Source organism: Eutrigla gurnardus (assembly GCF_963514095.1).
Source record: "Eutrigla gurnardus genome assembly, chromosome: 14".
NCBI classification, from domain to species: Eukaryota; Metazoa; Chordata; class Actinopteri; order Perciformes; family Triglidae; genus Eutrigla; species Eutrigla gurnardus.
This window is the reverse complement of record NC_139937.1, coordinates 15,791,892-15,805,909: the sequence shown is the minus strand read 5'-3', so window position 1 is coordinate 15,805,909 and position 14,018 is coordinate 15,791,892. Positions and strand designations below refer to the sequence as shown.

At 45.5% G+C, this 14,018-nt stretch overlaps 2 protein-coding genes across 3 annotated transcripts in view; one reads left to right on the top strand and one right to left on the bottom strand.

Annotated features, from left to right (window-relative positions):
• The window catches only part of LOC311024283 (polyadenylate-binding protein 1A), a 477,590-nt gene that overhangs the window by 319,204 nt on the left and 144,368 nt on the right, over positions 1-14,018 (bottom strand). The gene's annotated exons all lie outside the window — the stretch shown is intronic.
• Positions 1-14,018, top strand: part of vps13b (vacuolar protein sorting 13 homolog B) — a 317,809-nt gene that overhangs the window by 231,018 nt on the left and 72,773 nt on the right. For both annotated transcript variants that reach the window (XM_084026605.1, XM_084026606.1), the window contains exon 38: positions 4,403-4,798. In XM_084026605.1, coding sequence (XP_083882731.1) covers positions 4,403-4,798 — 396 coding nt within the window. The remainder of the gene's footprint in view (positions 1-4,402; positions 4,799-14,018) is intronic.

Here is a 14,018-nt window from a genome sequence, read left to right as displayed (position 1 = left end):
AGTTTTAGTTTTATTTATCAATAACGGACGGTTTATTTGCACGTTCAAGTCTTCACAAGTGTCTGACGCCGTACATGTGTGTGTGTGTGTGTTTGTGTATGCATCACGTCTGGCGGGCTTTGATTCGACGCTTCACATTTGATTTATGTCAACGAGGCGCAAACAGAGAGCAGACTGCCGCGAGGCCACGTCTCGCCGTCTGTTTACAGCAATATGCTCGCAATTTCGGCAGCATTTATTCTGCGGGACCAATCAAAGCCGCTCCTCCAAGGATGCCGAGTGGGAAACACTTGTAACGTGTGTGCTGTAGACTGGGTGGTGTTTCAGCACTGACCCTCAATCAGCAGCTGCTCATCACACGCACGCACGCAAACAACACTAATGCAGACGAATACAGGAAGACACATTTGTAAACCAGCGGCGTTAAAGGCTTCACCAGCATGACAAAAGGACCGTTTTGTGTTTTACGGCTCAGAAAGGAGATGGCCCACTGTTTCTGTGGTTTTCACCAGTGTGGGTCCCGAGTCTATTAACTTAAACACAGGTTATTACCGATTCATAGACACCAAAGTAAATATTGCACCCATTGTTCTACGAGCACGTCCAAACATGTTCACAATAAAATTGGAGCAGATTAACTTATTCAAACCTCTCTCTGTAAACAAAACACTCGTGAGATCTGGCAATTTGCAAACGCCCTAGTCTGAATAATAACAAGAAAATACATTGTACATTATGCAAATGTAACGGCTTTCATCCAACCTTGGACTTGGTCTTGAAACAATAAGCCTCCGGGGTTCTGGTGTGGCCAGCAGACATCGCGGCAAAGCCTACCTTTTCCGTGCCCTGCTCGTTGCTCGGTCCGATTATCAACTTGAGAAGCGAGACTCGGAGTTGGAGTTGAGAGACGACGCGTACGACCAGATTGTTTCACAAGCAGATGGCTTCCAAGCTCATTCTAAACCAGGAAACGGCTAAATCATCGCCAGGCGATCGCCCGGTGGGTTCCCACATTGCATTTCGGCCAATGCGTTCCGCCTCTTTTGCTCTCAACATGGACTGTTTACCTGCATCCAACCGAAGCCTGCTTGGACGTGATTGGTGAATACTACTCGGGACTACAAATAGAAACCAGAACAAATCCTGATTCTGCATGTGAACGCAGAATCTGTGGAGATAGATTAGCTTTCATCCAGCCACACGGCATCCACGGCATGACCCGGAGACATGAAGTGGATACCATTTCAAACCACTGGTGGAGCCTGCAATGCATCGTCTTTGTTCTGGAGCATCTTTGGTTCAGTGATTGACCAGCGAAACACACGCACACGCTCCTTCTCTCTCATCTTCCCTCCTCCGTTCCCGTCTTTGAGAGGGTCAGTGAGCGAGTCCAGAGATGTAACTGCTACCACTTGGAGACAAGAGAAGCAACAGGTGATAGATTAGCTAGAACAAATTGGAACCATTACTCTCCCGCGTCCCTGGTTCCCGTCAAGCTACGGGTTTCGTAGAGACGTTGTCAGATACTGTATACAAGCCTGTGCCCCGCCGAACCGTCCAGAACCGCTCTAATTCGAGTCAGATGGTATCTGAAGCGCGTGTCACAGGTCTTACTTGGTGCAAGGCTTTTTTTTTCTTTTTTTGTGGGCCCTTACAAACACATACCCTTCCAGTGTAATTGGACACATTGCCACCTGTGTCAGACGCAGGCTCTCTGCTGTCAAGAGTCAAGCGTAAAAGTCAGCACGAGAAATCAAAGGTGGGGCGGGAATGAAAACAGTGTTCGTGGCGACGGCACACACGCATATACCCAACACCAGGTTCAAAGTGGGGACGGCGTCATGCATGACCTCGCCAAAATAAGGCACAGTAACCTGGGTAATAAGCATATTTGATCTGCCCCGCCACTTTGCAGAGATGTATACGTGTGTGTGTGTGTGCCTCTGTCAGACCTTGATCTCCCACTTTCTCCAGCGCTAATAGAGGCTGACACCTGAGAAGGGCCGGTCTATGATTCCCCCCAGCCTGTTCACATTAAGTCCTGTTCTTTAAAGGTATGTGAACACCAACACCACCTCTCAACCTCTTGGCTTGATGTCTGCTCCTGGCACAGGCCTTCAGCCTCTAGCTTTAAACAGCCAGTAGTCTTATGGCCGAAGCCAAGGTGTTCCCAATAAAAACAACTCATATGTGTGAGAATTCCGCTGCTGAAAAAAAAAAAGCCCTCTTTTGACTCTCCCTCCTTGGCGATGAAAGTGCCACCACACTTTCAATAATTGATATTTCCGCCTTTTAATTAAAAAAGAAGCCTCCGCAGCGTTTCCTTGACCTCCTGAAAGCATAGCGGGCACATTTGAAAGAGCGTTACATAAGATTTCCGTTTGCGTCCTTCAGTGTTTAAGAGGTGCAGCGGTGTTGAGAGAAGTCTCTATCAGAGTGCTGCGATACATCTTGATCCATAAATATAGGATATTGCAGCTTACTCTGTAAAACGCAACGAGTCTGTCGCTGCTTGTAAATAGTTTTTCTTTTCTTTTTTTTCTGGGGTGAGGTTTTAATTTCCTCGTTTCATGCCGTCTTTGCCTGGATAGTAAACCCACACGGAACACCGCTGTAGAGGCTGTCTTGCACACAACCGAACGTAGGGAAATTACACAGATGTACTCGACTTGAAGTGATTTTATTAGAATTCTGCAAAAGATTCTTCTTCGAATAAAGCTGGGGGGACGGCTGAACAGATACTGTTCCTCTACTTTACGTCAAGTGACTTTGTTCCTCAAAACGTGTATGTTTGCTATGTATGATGTACCTATTTGAATCCTCACTCATTGATATTTTGTGGGGCTTTTTTTGAGACGGTAAGAAAGATGTGGCCGTGATGATTTCAGGCCACCACAGGCATACTGTTCATCAGTATCTTTACCCATGATTAATGTCCCACATCAAGTAACAGATACGTGTAGGTTATGGCAAGTGGTAATCATCAATCAGGCCAGGTGAGTTCCTGAACAAACGGGTAATAAATCCCTTACTATCCGGGCTGTGGATGCGTTTTTCAGGGCTGAGGGAAGTGAGGGACCTCGGGATGGAGGACAATCGATAATGAGGACCAGGTCTCCCCTGTGCAGAGAGCCAGGCAAGGCCCCGGCGCTGGCCCTGACTGGGCAATCGGAGACAGCTTTATGTGATTACAGAGGGGGGGGGGGGTGGGGAGGGGTTGATTAGTTCGGGGGGGGAAGAGTAAAAGATAGAGAGGACTGAGAAAGAAGCTGAGGATGGGCTCCGTGAAACAGAGGGAGCGAATGAAAGCGAGGAGAGCAGAGGAACCTGGATGAGCAGCTGCACACGGGCTATTTATTCCATCGCTGGAACGCTTCCTGGTGATAAGTCAAGTGGAAATGATAAGCTACATTGCACAGCAAATTCCACATATCTTTCCTCCAATTCCTCTCCCCAGCCGTCCTTCCATTTGACCATGTGCTCCACTTCCACTGGATTAAACGAGCAAAAATCCTGAGGGCAGAGTTTCTGTGTGTGTGTGTGTGCGTGTGTGTGTGTGTGTGTCTCTTGGCAGCGCCCCCGCTCGTGTCATCCAGCGCTCCTACCTGGGAAGGAGACAGACGGGAGGCCTAAAACCCTTAAAAACCCTTCTAAACACTGGTGCCTTGATGAGACCATGAAAACCAGCTGCGCTTGTTTTCGGGCTGCTTCCCTCTCCCCATCATCATGACCAAGTGGAAAAATGGGATAATGGAAGTGGTGTAAAACGCCATTGAGTTAATTCATGTGTCTCTGTAAATTCCAGTCAAGTGTTTGAAGGCTGCAGTGCAGCGGAGCGCGAGAGGAAGGGAGAGGTAGATCCGAGGAGTCTTGGATTTACGTGGGCTGGCATGAAAAAAAAAAGACTTTGTGCTTTTCCGCAGTGTCACGTTCGGATGTTACAGCGAGGCAGCCGCTAGTCGGGATTAGGAGAGAAGAAAGGAGATTCATGTGACATGGTACCATGCAGTTGTCCATGGGTTGGAAAGCAACAGAATACTCTCAAATGTTTTGTGTCCAGTTTATGGGGGATTTCCAAATGACAAGGTCTTGGTGTTTAACATACCGGTAGTTCATAAGGACCTGCTTTAGCACTCTTAATTTACACATTAATTTCCCATTCACAAAAACAAACTGAACACACACACATGTACTTGTCTCCACACTCATGTTTTATTGCCTTCCCAAATCATTTAGCACTTGATTTATGTAAGTCGGGACGTGCACAAGAGATACTCCCCAATTTTGGATGAGATAATACTTCCATACGTCCATAGAGAGTGCAGTTTTACTGACAGCGCAGTGAAATCGTTCTTTACTTATCTCTTTGTCTTATTTTCTGCCTTTCCATCTGTCTCCACAGCCGAGCTCAACGTGGAGCTGTCACGCCCTCTGAAAATCAACCCCACGCTGGCCAAGCTGGAGCAGGCCAAAGCTTACCTGAAGAAAGTCCTACCAAACCACACGTGGGACGCCTCCAGCAAACCGCCGTCCGCCTCCTGCACCCCTCATTCCTCCCCGGCGAAGACGCAGCCCAGGGCCTTTCCTTCCCGCTCAGACGCTCCCCCTCAGCCCTCTGCCCTGGGTAAAGCCAGCGGCCTCGGGGCCCTGGCGCTGTCCTTCCACAAGGTCGCTCTCCACACTGCCCAGATTGTCGTAGTCATGGAGACGGAGGCCCATCCAAAGAGGCCCAGCGTGACGGCGACAGTGTCGGCCATGACGGGGAGTCTGAACGTGAAGTCGGGGCCGAGGATGGAAGGTGAGTGATGGAATACTTGTTTTGTATGAGATAAGCTTGTGTTGGCACACGAGAAGTTAAACTTACTGTTGGAACATTCTTTTCTCCAACCTCCTACTAAACTCAGCGTATGACCCATGTTGTTTCACTTCAAAGTAACGAGGGCCTGGAACTTAAGTGACTTCATTTATTATTACTTTATTTTCTTAATGGGAAATAAAGAATCGAACCAGTGATGTGATCCATCTTATTCTGCTGTATTGCAAAACATTGCCACTTGTTTCAAGGAAATACTTGAAACAGGTGGAGCTGCATTGGAAACAACTGCAATGACTTCACCCCATTTCGCGGATTTCATCATCTTTTAAAAGAAACCACAAGACTAAGTAATGCTCTACACTAAATATACATGTTTTTTTTATGTTTTTTTGGTGGTGGTGGTGTGTCATTTGCCCAGTACCCAAGCTCACCGTGTGTGCCAACAGGAACCGATCCAGGCCCTTTAAAAATCAAGTACAGTTACACAGAGCTCCAAAATATCCAACACAAAAATGCAGCGGAGAACAAATTGTTCTGTGTCATCGTGTAACGAAACAAATATTGGTGTGGACAGACTCTAAAGGGCTGTACACCGTGGTATTTGCTATTCATTCCCATTAAAATGTATTCAGGATGAAGCTGAAGATCTGTAACATGTGTCCAATTAAACAGCAGGTTGAATAAAGAGAAAGAAATCCCTTCTGAATATATATTGGTGAGTACATCACCGCCTAGTCAAACTTTCCACTTTCCGCCCTTGTTTGTTGAACATTATGTGATGTCTCTGCCATTTTGGACGGTTTGACACGCTGTCATTTACTCACAATGAGAACCAAATACCGCCATTGCTTTCAGTATTATTTGAAATGTTGCTGTGTGTGGTTTTTTTTTCACTCACTAGCAAAGTCCCTATCTGCCAGAAACAAGGTTCGTCAGTAAACTGTAAAGTGAGATGTTTGTGTTACTCTTGGATCTTAAGCTGTTGTGAGACCTGTTGTGTGTATTTGATTGCAAGGGTATGTGTGTGTTTTAATGAAAGAGGACGATACTCTCGTGTTATGTGTGCGTGAGTGTGAGAAAGCGAGCAAGATGTTTGTTTTGGTGTTAGGACCGAACCCTGCCTTCATCATCAACACCGAACTACTATCCAGGAGGCATCGCACTGTTTCCATTCGAACAATCAGAACTCCTAATGCTAATGTAAATGAAAAGGCTTCCAATTCCTCCGTGTTGTTGGGTGTGAGCCGATGCGCCTGTAACAGATGAGCCGGGATTCTTTTGGTTTGTGTTTCCCTTTTTTTTTGCTATTATTTTGGCACTTCTTTCAAATTGGACAGCAGATGGAAACTGAGAGATAAAAGAGAGTGAGGGGCTGACATGCCACATGAAGGGAAATAACAAGGAACACTCATAATTCTGTGAGAGGATGGTTTGTACCTCAATACCACTGAGCAACACATCCTCTGCTGACTGGGGTTGCAAGGGGACGAGGACAGAGCCGGAGCCGGCTCCCTAAGCGCCTGCATCTGTTTGACAGATGTTGTTATATTGGGTTACTTCAGATAAAATGATTGTCGAAAATGTTAATTAAAACCTCAAACAATTTGCACTTTGTTTACTCAAATCTGCATAACTGCACAGTGACACAATACCCAGCACTGCTGCCTGCTCTGATTTTCACCAGCTTTGCAGCTTTCATCCATCTTTGATGTGTTGACTTCCATAAACACAGTTGAAACTGCGTGTGCAATGGAAAAAGAAATGGAGTTTAGAGACAATCGCACTAATATGAAAGTGAATCCCCGCCCACTCACTTTGCTTTCAGATGCCCCCACTATGTGGACACTCTGAGAATAGAGGTGCTAACTAGAACCATAGAGGGTTCTTCGCCTTTTCTATATAGGGGAACTCAACATAAATGGTTATACATAGAACCATCTGTGAATGGTTGCATCCAGAACACTCAATGGAGGTTCCGTCAAGAACCATTTCACCTAGGAGTACTAATAAGAACCCACTCAGGGGGTTCTACTGAGAACCATTTTATATTACAAGGGTTTCATGTAGAACCCACCTAGGGAGGTCTACCGAGGACCCTTAATATTCCGAGGGTGTCATCTAGAACCCATCCGTGGAGGTCTATGGCGAACCCTTTTATGTGATACCCACCTAGGGGAGGTTTACCGAGGACCCTTACTATTCCGAGGGTGTCGTCTAGAACCCATCCGTGGAGGTCTACGGAGAACCCTTTTATATTCCGATGGTTTTATGTAATACCCACCTAGGGAGGTCTACCGAGGACCCTTTATATTCCGAGGGTGTCGTCTAGAACCCATCCGTGGAGGTCTATGGAGAACCCTTTTATATTCCAAGGGTTTCATCTAGAACCCACCTAGGGGAGGTCTACCGAGAAACCTTAATATTCCAAGGGTTTCATCTAGAACCCCTCCGTTGAGGTCTACCTAGAACCATTTATATTCCAAGGATGTCATCTAGAACCCCTCCGTGGAGGTCTACCTGGAATAATTTATATTCCAAGGATGTCATCTAGAGCCCCTCCCTGGAGGTCTACCTGGAATAATTTATATTCCAAGGATGTCATCTAGAACCCCTCCCTGGAGGTCTACGGAGAACCCTTTTATATTCCAAGGGTTTCGTCTAGAACCCTAACGGGCAACAATCCTGGTTCACAGTCCCAGTTTGGGGGGTGTGGGAAGGATTGTGGACTTTCCCTTTTAACACTCATGCTTTCAACAATCCTTGAAGAACTATTTTCTTCAACAAAAGGAAGTTATTTTGGAAGAAATGTGCTCTTAACGGAATACTAAGTTTCATAGAGAACCCTTCAGGAAGAACCCGTTTGGAACCCTTATTCCTAAGAGTGTAGTGACGTCTCTTGCTTTGCACCAGATGTCGTGTTAATCAAATATTTTTCTTCACTGACTTGATTTTTTTTTTGTAGCAGTGACAGAAACATTTGAAGGCCGGTCGTTGTGTTTAGGGACAGGGGGCCTTGCAGCACATCTGTAACCATTAGAGGCCACAGAGCCAGACCGGTGCAGCTGCACCACTGCTGCACAAGGAGACGCATGCTGCTGGATTTCCTCCCAGTAAAGCGACTGCTTGCAGGGTCAGAAAGGCCCACATTCAGGGTCTGGTGTGTCCGGTCTTCAGTGTGGCAGCAGAGTGTGGGTTTAGCCTTCAGAACAAAATGAAAACGGACAGGAGAAGCCGTCTGAGAAAGTGACACAGTAGGTGTCTTGTCTCTTTTCATGCTTTCTCTCCATGCCCTGTATAATCTAGCTTGAAAACAAGTATAGTAAAAACACAAAAGCACATAAACACTGTAAATTAAACAGAGAATCTCAAAGTTCAAAACATTTCATTTCCAAAATTCCCAACATGTTCTAATCTAACGAAATATCCAGCTATTACTTGTTGGCATTTAACTCTCGAAAACAACATTTGCAGTCCCAAGCTGTTTGTGGGAACAGACTCGCAGCTGTATTCACAGTCAGAGAAACAGAGGCTTTGAATGTAGAAATAAATGTCATTGGGTGCAGCCCTAGTGGCTCGTCTGATCCACTTTGCTTGTTTCACATTAACAGAGTCAGGCTGTGTATGAACAAGAGATTTCAGCACACGTATCGCTGAATTTAACAACAACTGTTTTGGATTAGAATGACATCCTTCGCCTTTAAATACACTTGTGTCTTATTATCATTTAAAAATGAAAAAAATCAAAGGATGTAATACATTTTTGACCAAAACAATGTCTAGCGTAACCACTGCTCTGCAGAACTCCTGGATTAGTTTACAGTCATATTGTTTACCCCAGCACCTTGAAGCACCGCCTCCGCTTCTCGCAAGACAGTTTTACTAGAAGCAAATAAAAATGTTGGGTTCAGGCCCACCGGTGTTTATTGACATCCACTGGATCATTCTTCCTCCGATTGGCTCCGCTTGGCTTGAAATACTGTTAGTTATTACGGCCCAAAAAAACATAACATCATGTATATCTGTTCCGAACAAGACGTTATAATAACTGCCGTAAAACTAATGCTGTCATCATGCGGAGCTAAAGTTTCATTCGCCTCCTCATATATCATATTTTAGTGGTCTGTGAAATACCTGACAGGTTTAAGATCCTGTATGTAGATCTCATTATAGACCCTGATATTTCATATTTTTGCCTCATCTCTGGGAGCATGTTGGAACGTCACATGGTATCATATCCACGCACGTTGCCAGCGGAGGATTACCGAGGTTACATGGCACCAAATGCCCGCAGAGAGGGTCTTTTATTTGAATGGGGAAAGGTATATTAATCCAGATGTCAGACCGTACACGGCTGAATAACATGTTTGTCTCACCCATTTGTTCCTTTTTTTCTCATGCTAACTTTAGCACTCTTATAGATCTTTGTCACAACACGTACGGCTATTTTCCCCGAGGGCTTCTTCCCATAGTGTTTCCAGATTTGTTGCCATCGAAAAAGGAGACAAACTGTCTCCAATTACGCAGACTGATCACTGGTGACAATAGATGTATCTGCTGACTTTTAGCCTCAGCTGCACCGCCTCCATCATTCAGCACTCTGGCCCCTCCAGTCCGCTGTGTACGCCACGGAAAACGGATACCTTGGAATTTTTTTTTTTTTTTTTTTTAAAGGAAGATAAAGGTTAGGATTCCCATTCCGTTAGGTTGAGCGTTTGAGCTGCCACAATAAGTCAGCGGGAATGACCCCCCTGGGAGAGGCTGTACATGAGAGATGTAAGGCAGGAGAATGTAGTATGACTACCTCTACAGTATGCACCACTACTGTTGCTGCTGCTGCTGCTGTTGTTTCTCTGCTGGTCCTCAGTGGCAGGCTGAGATTGATGGACCACATCCTGATGCCAGTGCGCAAAGGAGAAACGGGAGGAAGAGTCCGGAATGAAGATGGAACTAGAAACAAATGGAGAAATGTGAGAGGAGGGAAGGAGTCAGGGGGGGGAAAAGCATCAAAACATGATGAGAAAAAGAGAAAAATCCAGGTTAAGAAAGGAAATAAGTGATTGATTTGATGTAGGAGGAGATGAGGGGAAAAGGTTTGTCCAAAAAAGTTGACGAAAGTATATATAATGGAAGCAACAGGAGGAAAAGGGCGACTACTATGTGTGAGCAGTAACCGGGGTCTTCAGTATATGTCATTACACTCACCCCACCCCGCCCTGTCTTCATCAGCCTACATCCATAGCTGCAATAGGGGTGAAGACCCTGTCATCCAACCCCCCATCCATGGAACATCTGGGGCTCTGTGCCTGGTCATGGCAGCCCCCCTCTGCCAGGGGACAAGATGGAGAGAGAGGGGATTAGGTTGACAGTGAGGTGTGTTACCAGATCCTGTGTTAATGAAAAGCAAGTGGAAGCTCCGCATTCCTCCCTCCGTCCACGGCTCACCACTCCCCAAGGTAGGGGGGCATTTATAGTTCAATGAAAGACAGGAGGGGGCAGGGGTGGGGGGGGGCTGAGAGAGAGAACATATGTCTTAAGGTCCGTGAAACAAGACCCTCCATAATCTCTCAGCTCTCCATCAGACTGCCCATAGAGTGCCCCCGATTTCCTTAGAACACACACACACATGTATCGACAGACTATGTTTCTAGTGCACGCTTTTTCACATGCATACAACAACATACACACACACACACACAAAGCTTTCTTCTCGGTCCTTTGCCTCTGCAGACCCCCTACTTCTTCATGGTGATTTACTCCAGCACACTTTGTAAAGGAGAACTTCTGTTCGTGGAACAAAGTAAAAGCTACCCATTATTTATTTATAAGTTTTTATTTTGTTTCCCTGGCCAATGTCTGAATAACGATCGTGTCAGTTTGTTTACTCTGCTGAAAGAAAGTCACTCTCTTCCATCTATCTTATTATTTCTGTTTCAATAGTCAGGAAGAAGCAAAAGCCAAACATGCAGAGATTTATATTTGAAAAAATGCACCCCGCTGCGATTTGGCAAGTTAACCCGACTCGTAAATTGTTTGCAATGCATTAATAATACAAATAGATCACAGAGAAGACATGGGGGACAGAAACTGTCCAGCAAGGTATCTGGGAACACACATGGCTGCCGAGACAAGATGAAGCTGTATTGCAGTCAGTTGGCTGGAGAGGTGAAGTGTGAGGTTGTCGTAGTTGATTATCAGAGACGTATTTTGTGGAACATTAGTGGCTGAAAGTAGAGCCTGGTTGATCCATCAGATCAGACTGAATTTATTCATATACTGTCAAACCAGAACAGAAACGATCTCAACACACTTTTCATAGTGAGCCAGGTTAGACGGTGCTCTGTAATCTGCAGAGACCCAACATCCCTCATGAGCAACCATTGGGACCACACTTCCTAGAAACCGTGTTCATTCATATCTGGTCTTAAAACCTGAATGTATTTCCTTGTGACATCTTTATGGATTAGTTTGAAGGAATTTGTGCAAAAATATACCCTTTTCTCTCATTTCTATCATGTTTATGATGCAACAGGTGCTAGAGGACAATACGGGGCATTAAACCAAGGCCTGAACCCACCATGTACCCATGCAAGACCTGGTCCTACTGAGCCCGGCTTTTAGTGCCATATTGGACCTGAACCTAAACTGACCGACCGTTATGTGTTGGTAGTAGTCTGATTTTAGTTTATGGTCTCAATATCTAGTTTCAATACAGCATGATGTTCATTCAGTAAATTATGACCCCATTTAGGGTCAAATAGACGATGTGTTAGGATATGCTTTAGGGCGGGGCTACCTTGTGATTGACAGGACACACTGTTGTCCGTCTTTGGTTTCGTCTTTAGCCCTTTTCACGGTGTGTTTTCAATCCATGAAAGTTAATTGTATCATTGGAAGACCCTTGCCGAACGATGTCTTGTTCATTGTACGGTTGAGCTTCTGCATTCCAGACAACTCAAACTCCAAAACCCCTCACCACAATGAACGCCACTCAAAGTTGAGAGCTTTTTTGTGGCCTATCCATCCACCATGACTTCACGAGGAAGCAGTTGTGTGATGCATGCATTTGATTACATTACTACATACAATAAAACCTGTTCTGTATGTAAATTGGTGTCAAAATATGTTGCCATGTTATTAGGAAGCTGGTTATGTTAAACCGTCTCTCTTCTCTGCCCAAAAGTTATCGGGTAAAACGCTAAAAATGTGGAGCCTGCACAGTCGGACATGACTTTTATTTTTGGCATCATGCACCTGGAACGTTTGGAGGTCAGATATTGGACATTTCCAACTGGGAAAATCCCGCCCTCCGAGTTCTCTGGAACGCAGCACATGACATGGTGACTACATCCACTATACAGTCTATAATCCATATCCTGCTCTCCCACTACTGACCAGATGACCATGGCTGGCCTCCTCAACTCTCAAAATCCACAACAAATCCATTTGCGATCACAATCGGGTCATTTGAGTTCACGGCGTTCCGTAATAAAGAAGCTTGTCCTGGATTCGGTGGAGACTTTAAGAAGCCTCCCTTTAGCAAAGTTGTGCTTTATTTGATCCAGTACTGAGCGTTAGTTTGCCAGGCTAATGTAATACATTAGTCAAGTTTTGCTGTTTGTTTAGCTTCTCCCGCTGGGCACTGGATGTCCTACTTGCAACATATCACACAGACACATGTACACACAGACACAGGCCATTGGAGCAGCCGGAGAGAGAAAGAGAGCGATTTCTTATTAAATTACATTTGAAAATAACCAAAACCACACCGAGCCCGAAGCTGTATGAAATGAGATGGCCTTAACTCGATCTAAAACCCGATAATTTGTCACGACCCATCAGGCTTAAGTTGGGTTATGGAACGGCATACTGTGAAAATTCCCCGTTGTAGGAATACGATGGATTGCAGCGTTACCTCCGCCTGTCTTCCTATGAATGGACGCAGAATGGTGAGAAAGGAAAACACTTTTACTCCACATAATCTGCTGTGTTTGCTCATGTGCTGAAACTGTCATTGAACCCATATGTAACTCATCAACGCTCCTCGGTTACTTGTGCTTGGATGACGCACGGCTCCTCGTGTTGTGCCATTTTGGCCGACGGTGTCCCCCGCGAGAAAACCAGTTTCCTCTAGTGTCCTATAGTGGTCTCGCGGTGAGGGATAGTGTATTTCTGTGGTGAGTGACAGTATATTATTTCTATTACTCTTACCATCCCAGACAGTCTTCGGGGGCCTCAGCTAGTTAGGTAATGACTCCTTTAGGTTTCGTCTAATTGATACCAGTGCATCCCGGGGTATAAATCAGCCAGGCAGTGGTCAGATAACGGCTGCCAGGGAGAAACCGACACGGTAAATCAACGTCTCCGATCCTATCTAATCTTACCCGAGCGTTGCCAGAAATGCATTTCACTTTAGGAAGATTTCCATCCACCCCGTTCCCCACCACCCACTTTGTTCCCCGAGTGTCAAGGTTGAAGATTAGTGTGCCGAGGATATGCTCGTATGCACTGGTTCACTGGCAAGTGAGAGCATGGAGTGTATGGAGGTATAGGTTTATGTGCACCGATCTGTTTGGGATCAAAATGAATTCTGATTTAAAACCGTAATTCAGAATGCATTAGTTCATTATTTTAGCTCGCACATTGACTTTGACGCTGCATTCAAACGTAGAATCTGTCGAAGCTTGAGTGTTTGGAGAAGGTGCTCCTCACCGAGGTGACGATGTACATCAACCTCTGGCTGGCGATGCATCACTCACATCGTGGTTATGAGTACAGGCTTCCACTGTGGAGTGTGTGTGGCTCCGTGAATGATGTCCATAGATCTGTAATGAGGGCTCGCGGATGTCAGAGATGCCTAAGGAAAACATTGAAGTGCTTTAAAGTGCTGCTCTGTGTCTGCCTCTGTGTGTGTGTGTGTGTGTGTGTGTGTGTGTGTGTGTGTGTGTGTGTGTGTGTGTGTGTGTGTGTGTGTGTGTGTGTGTGTGTGTGTGTGTGTGTGTGTGTGTGTGTGTGTGTGTGTGTGTTATTGCCATTTCCATATGTCAGGATCCATTTCATTCAGCACCATCCGAGCCACTTTTCTAAAAACCCCAACACGTAAAGTGGAGCCACCTCAAAAAAAAACCCTGAAACAACAGCTGTCTCCGGTGTCTGTGTGCATGCTTGTTTGTATAAGTGACTCTGCATGTCTTAGTGAACAGTG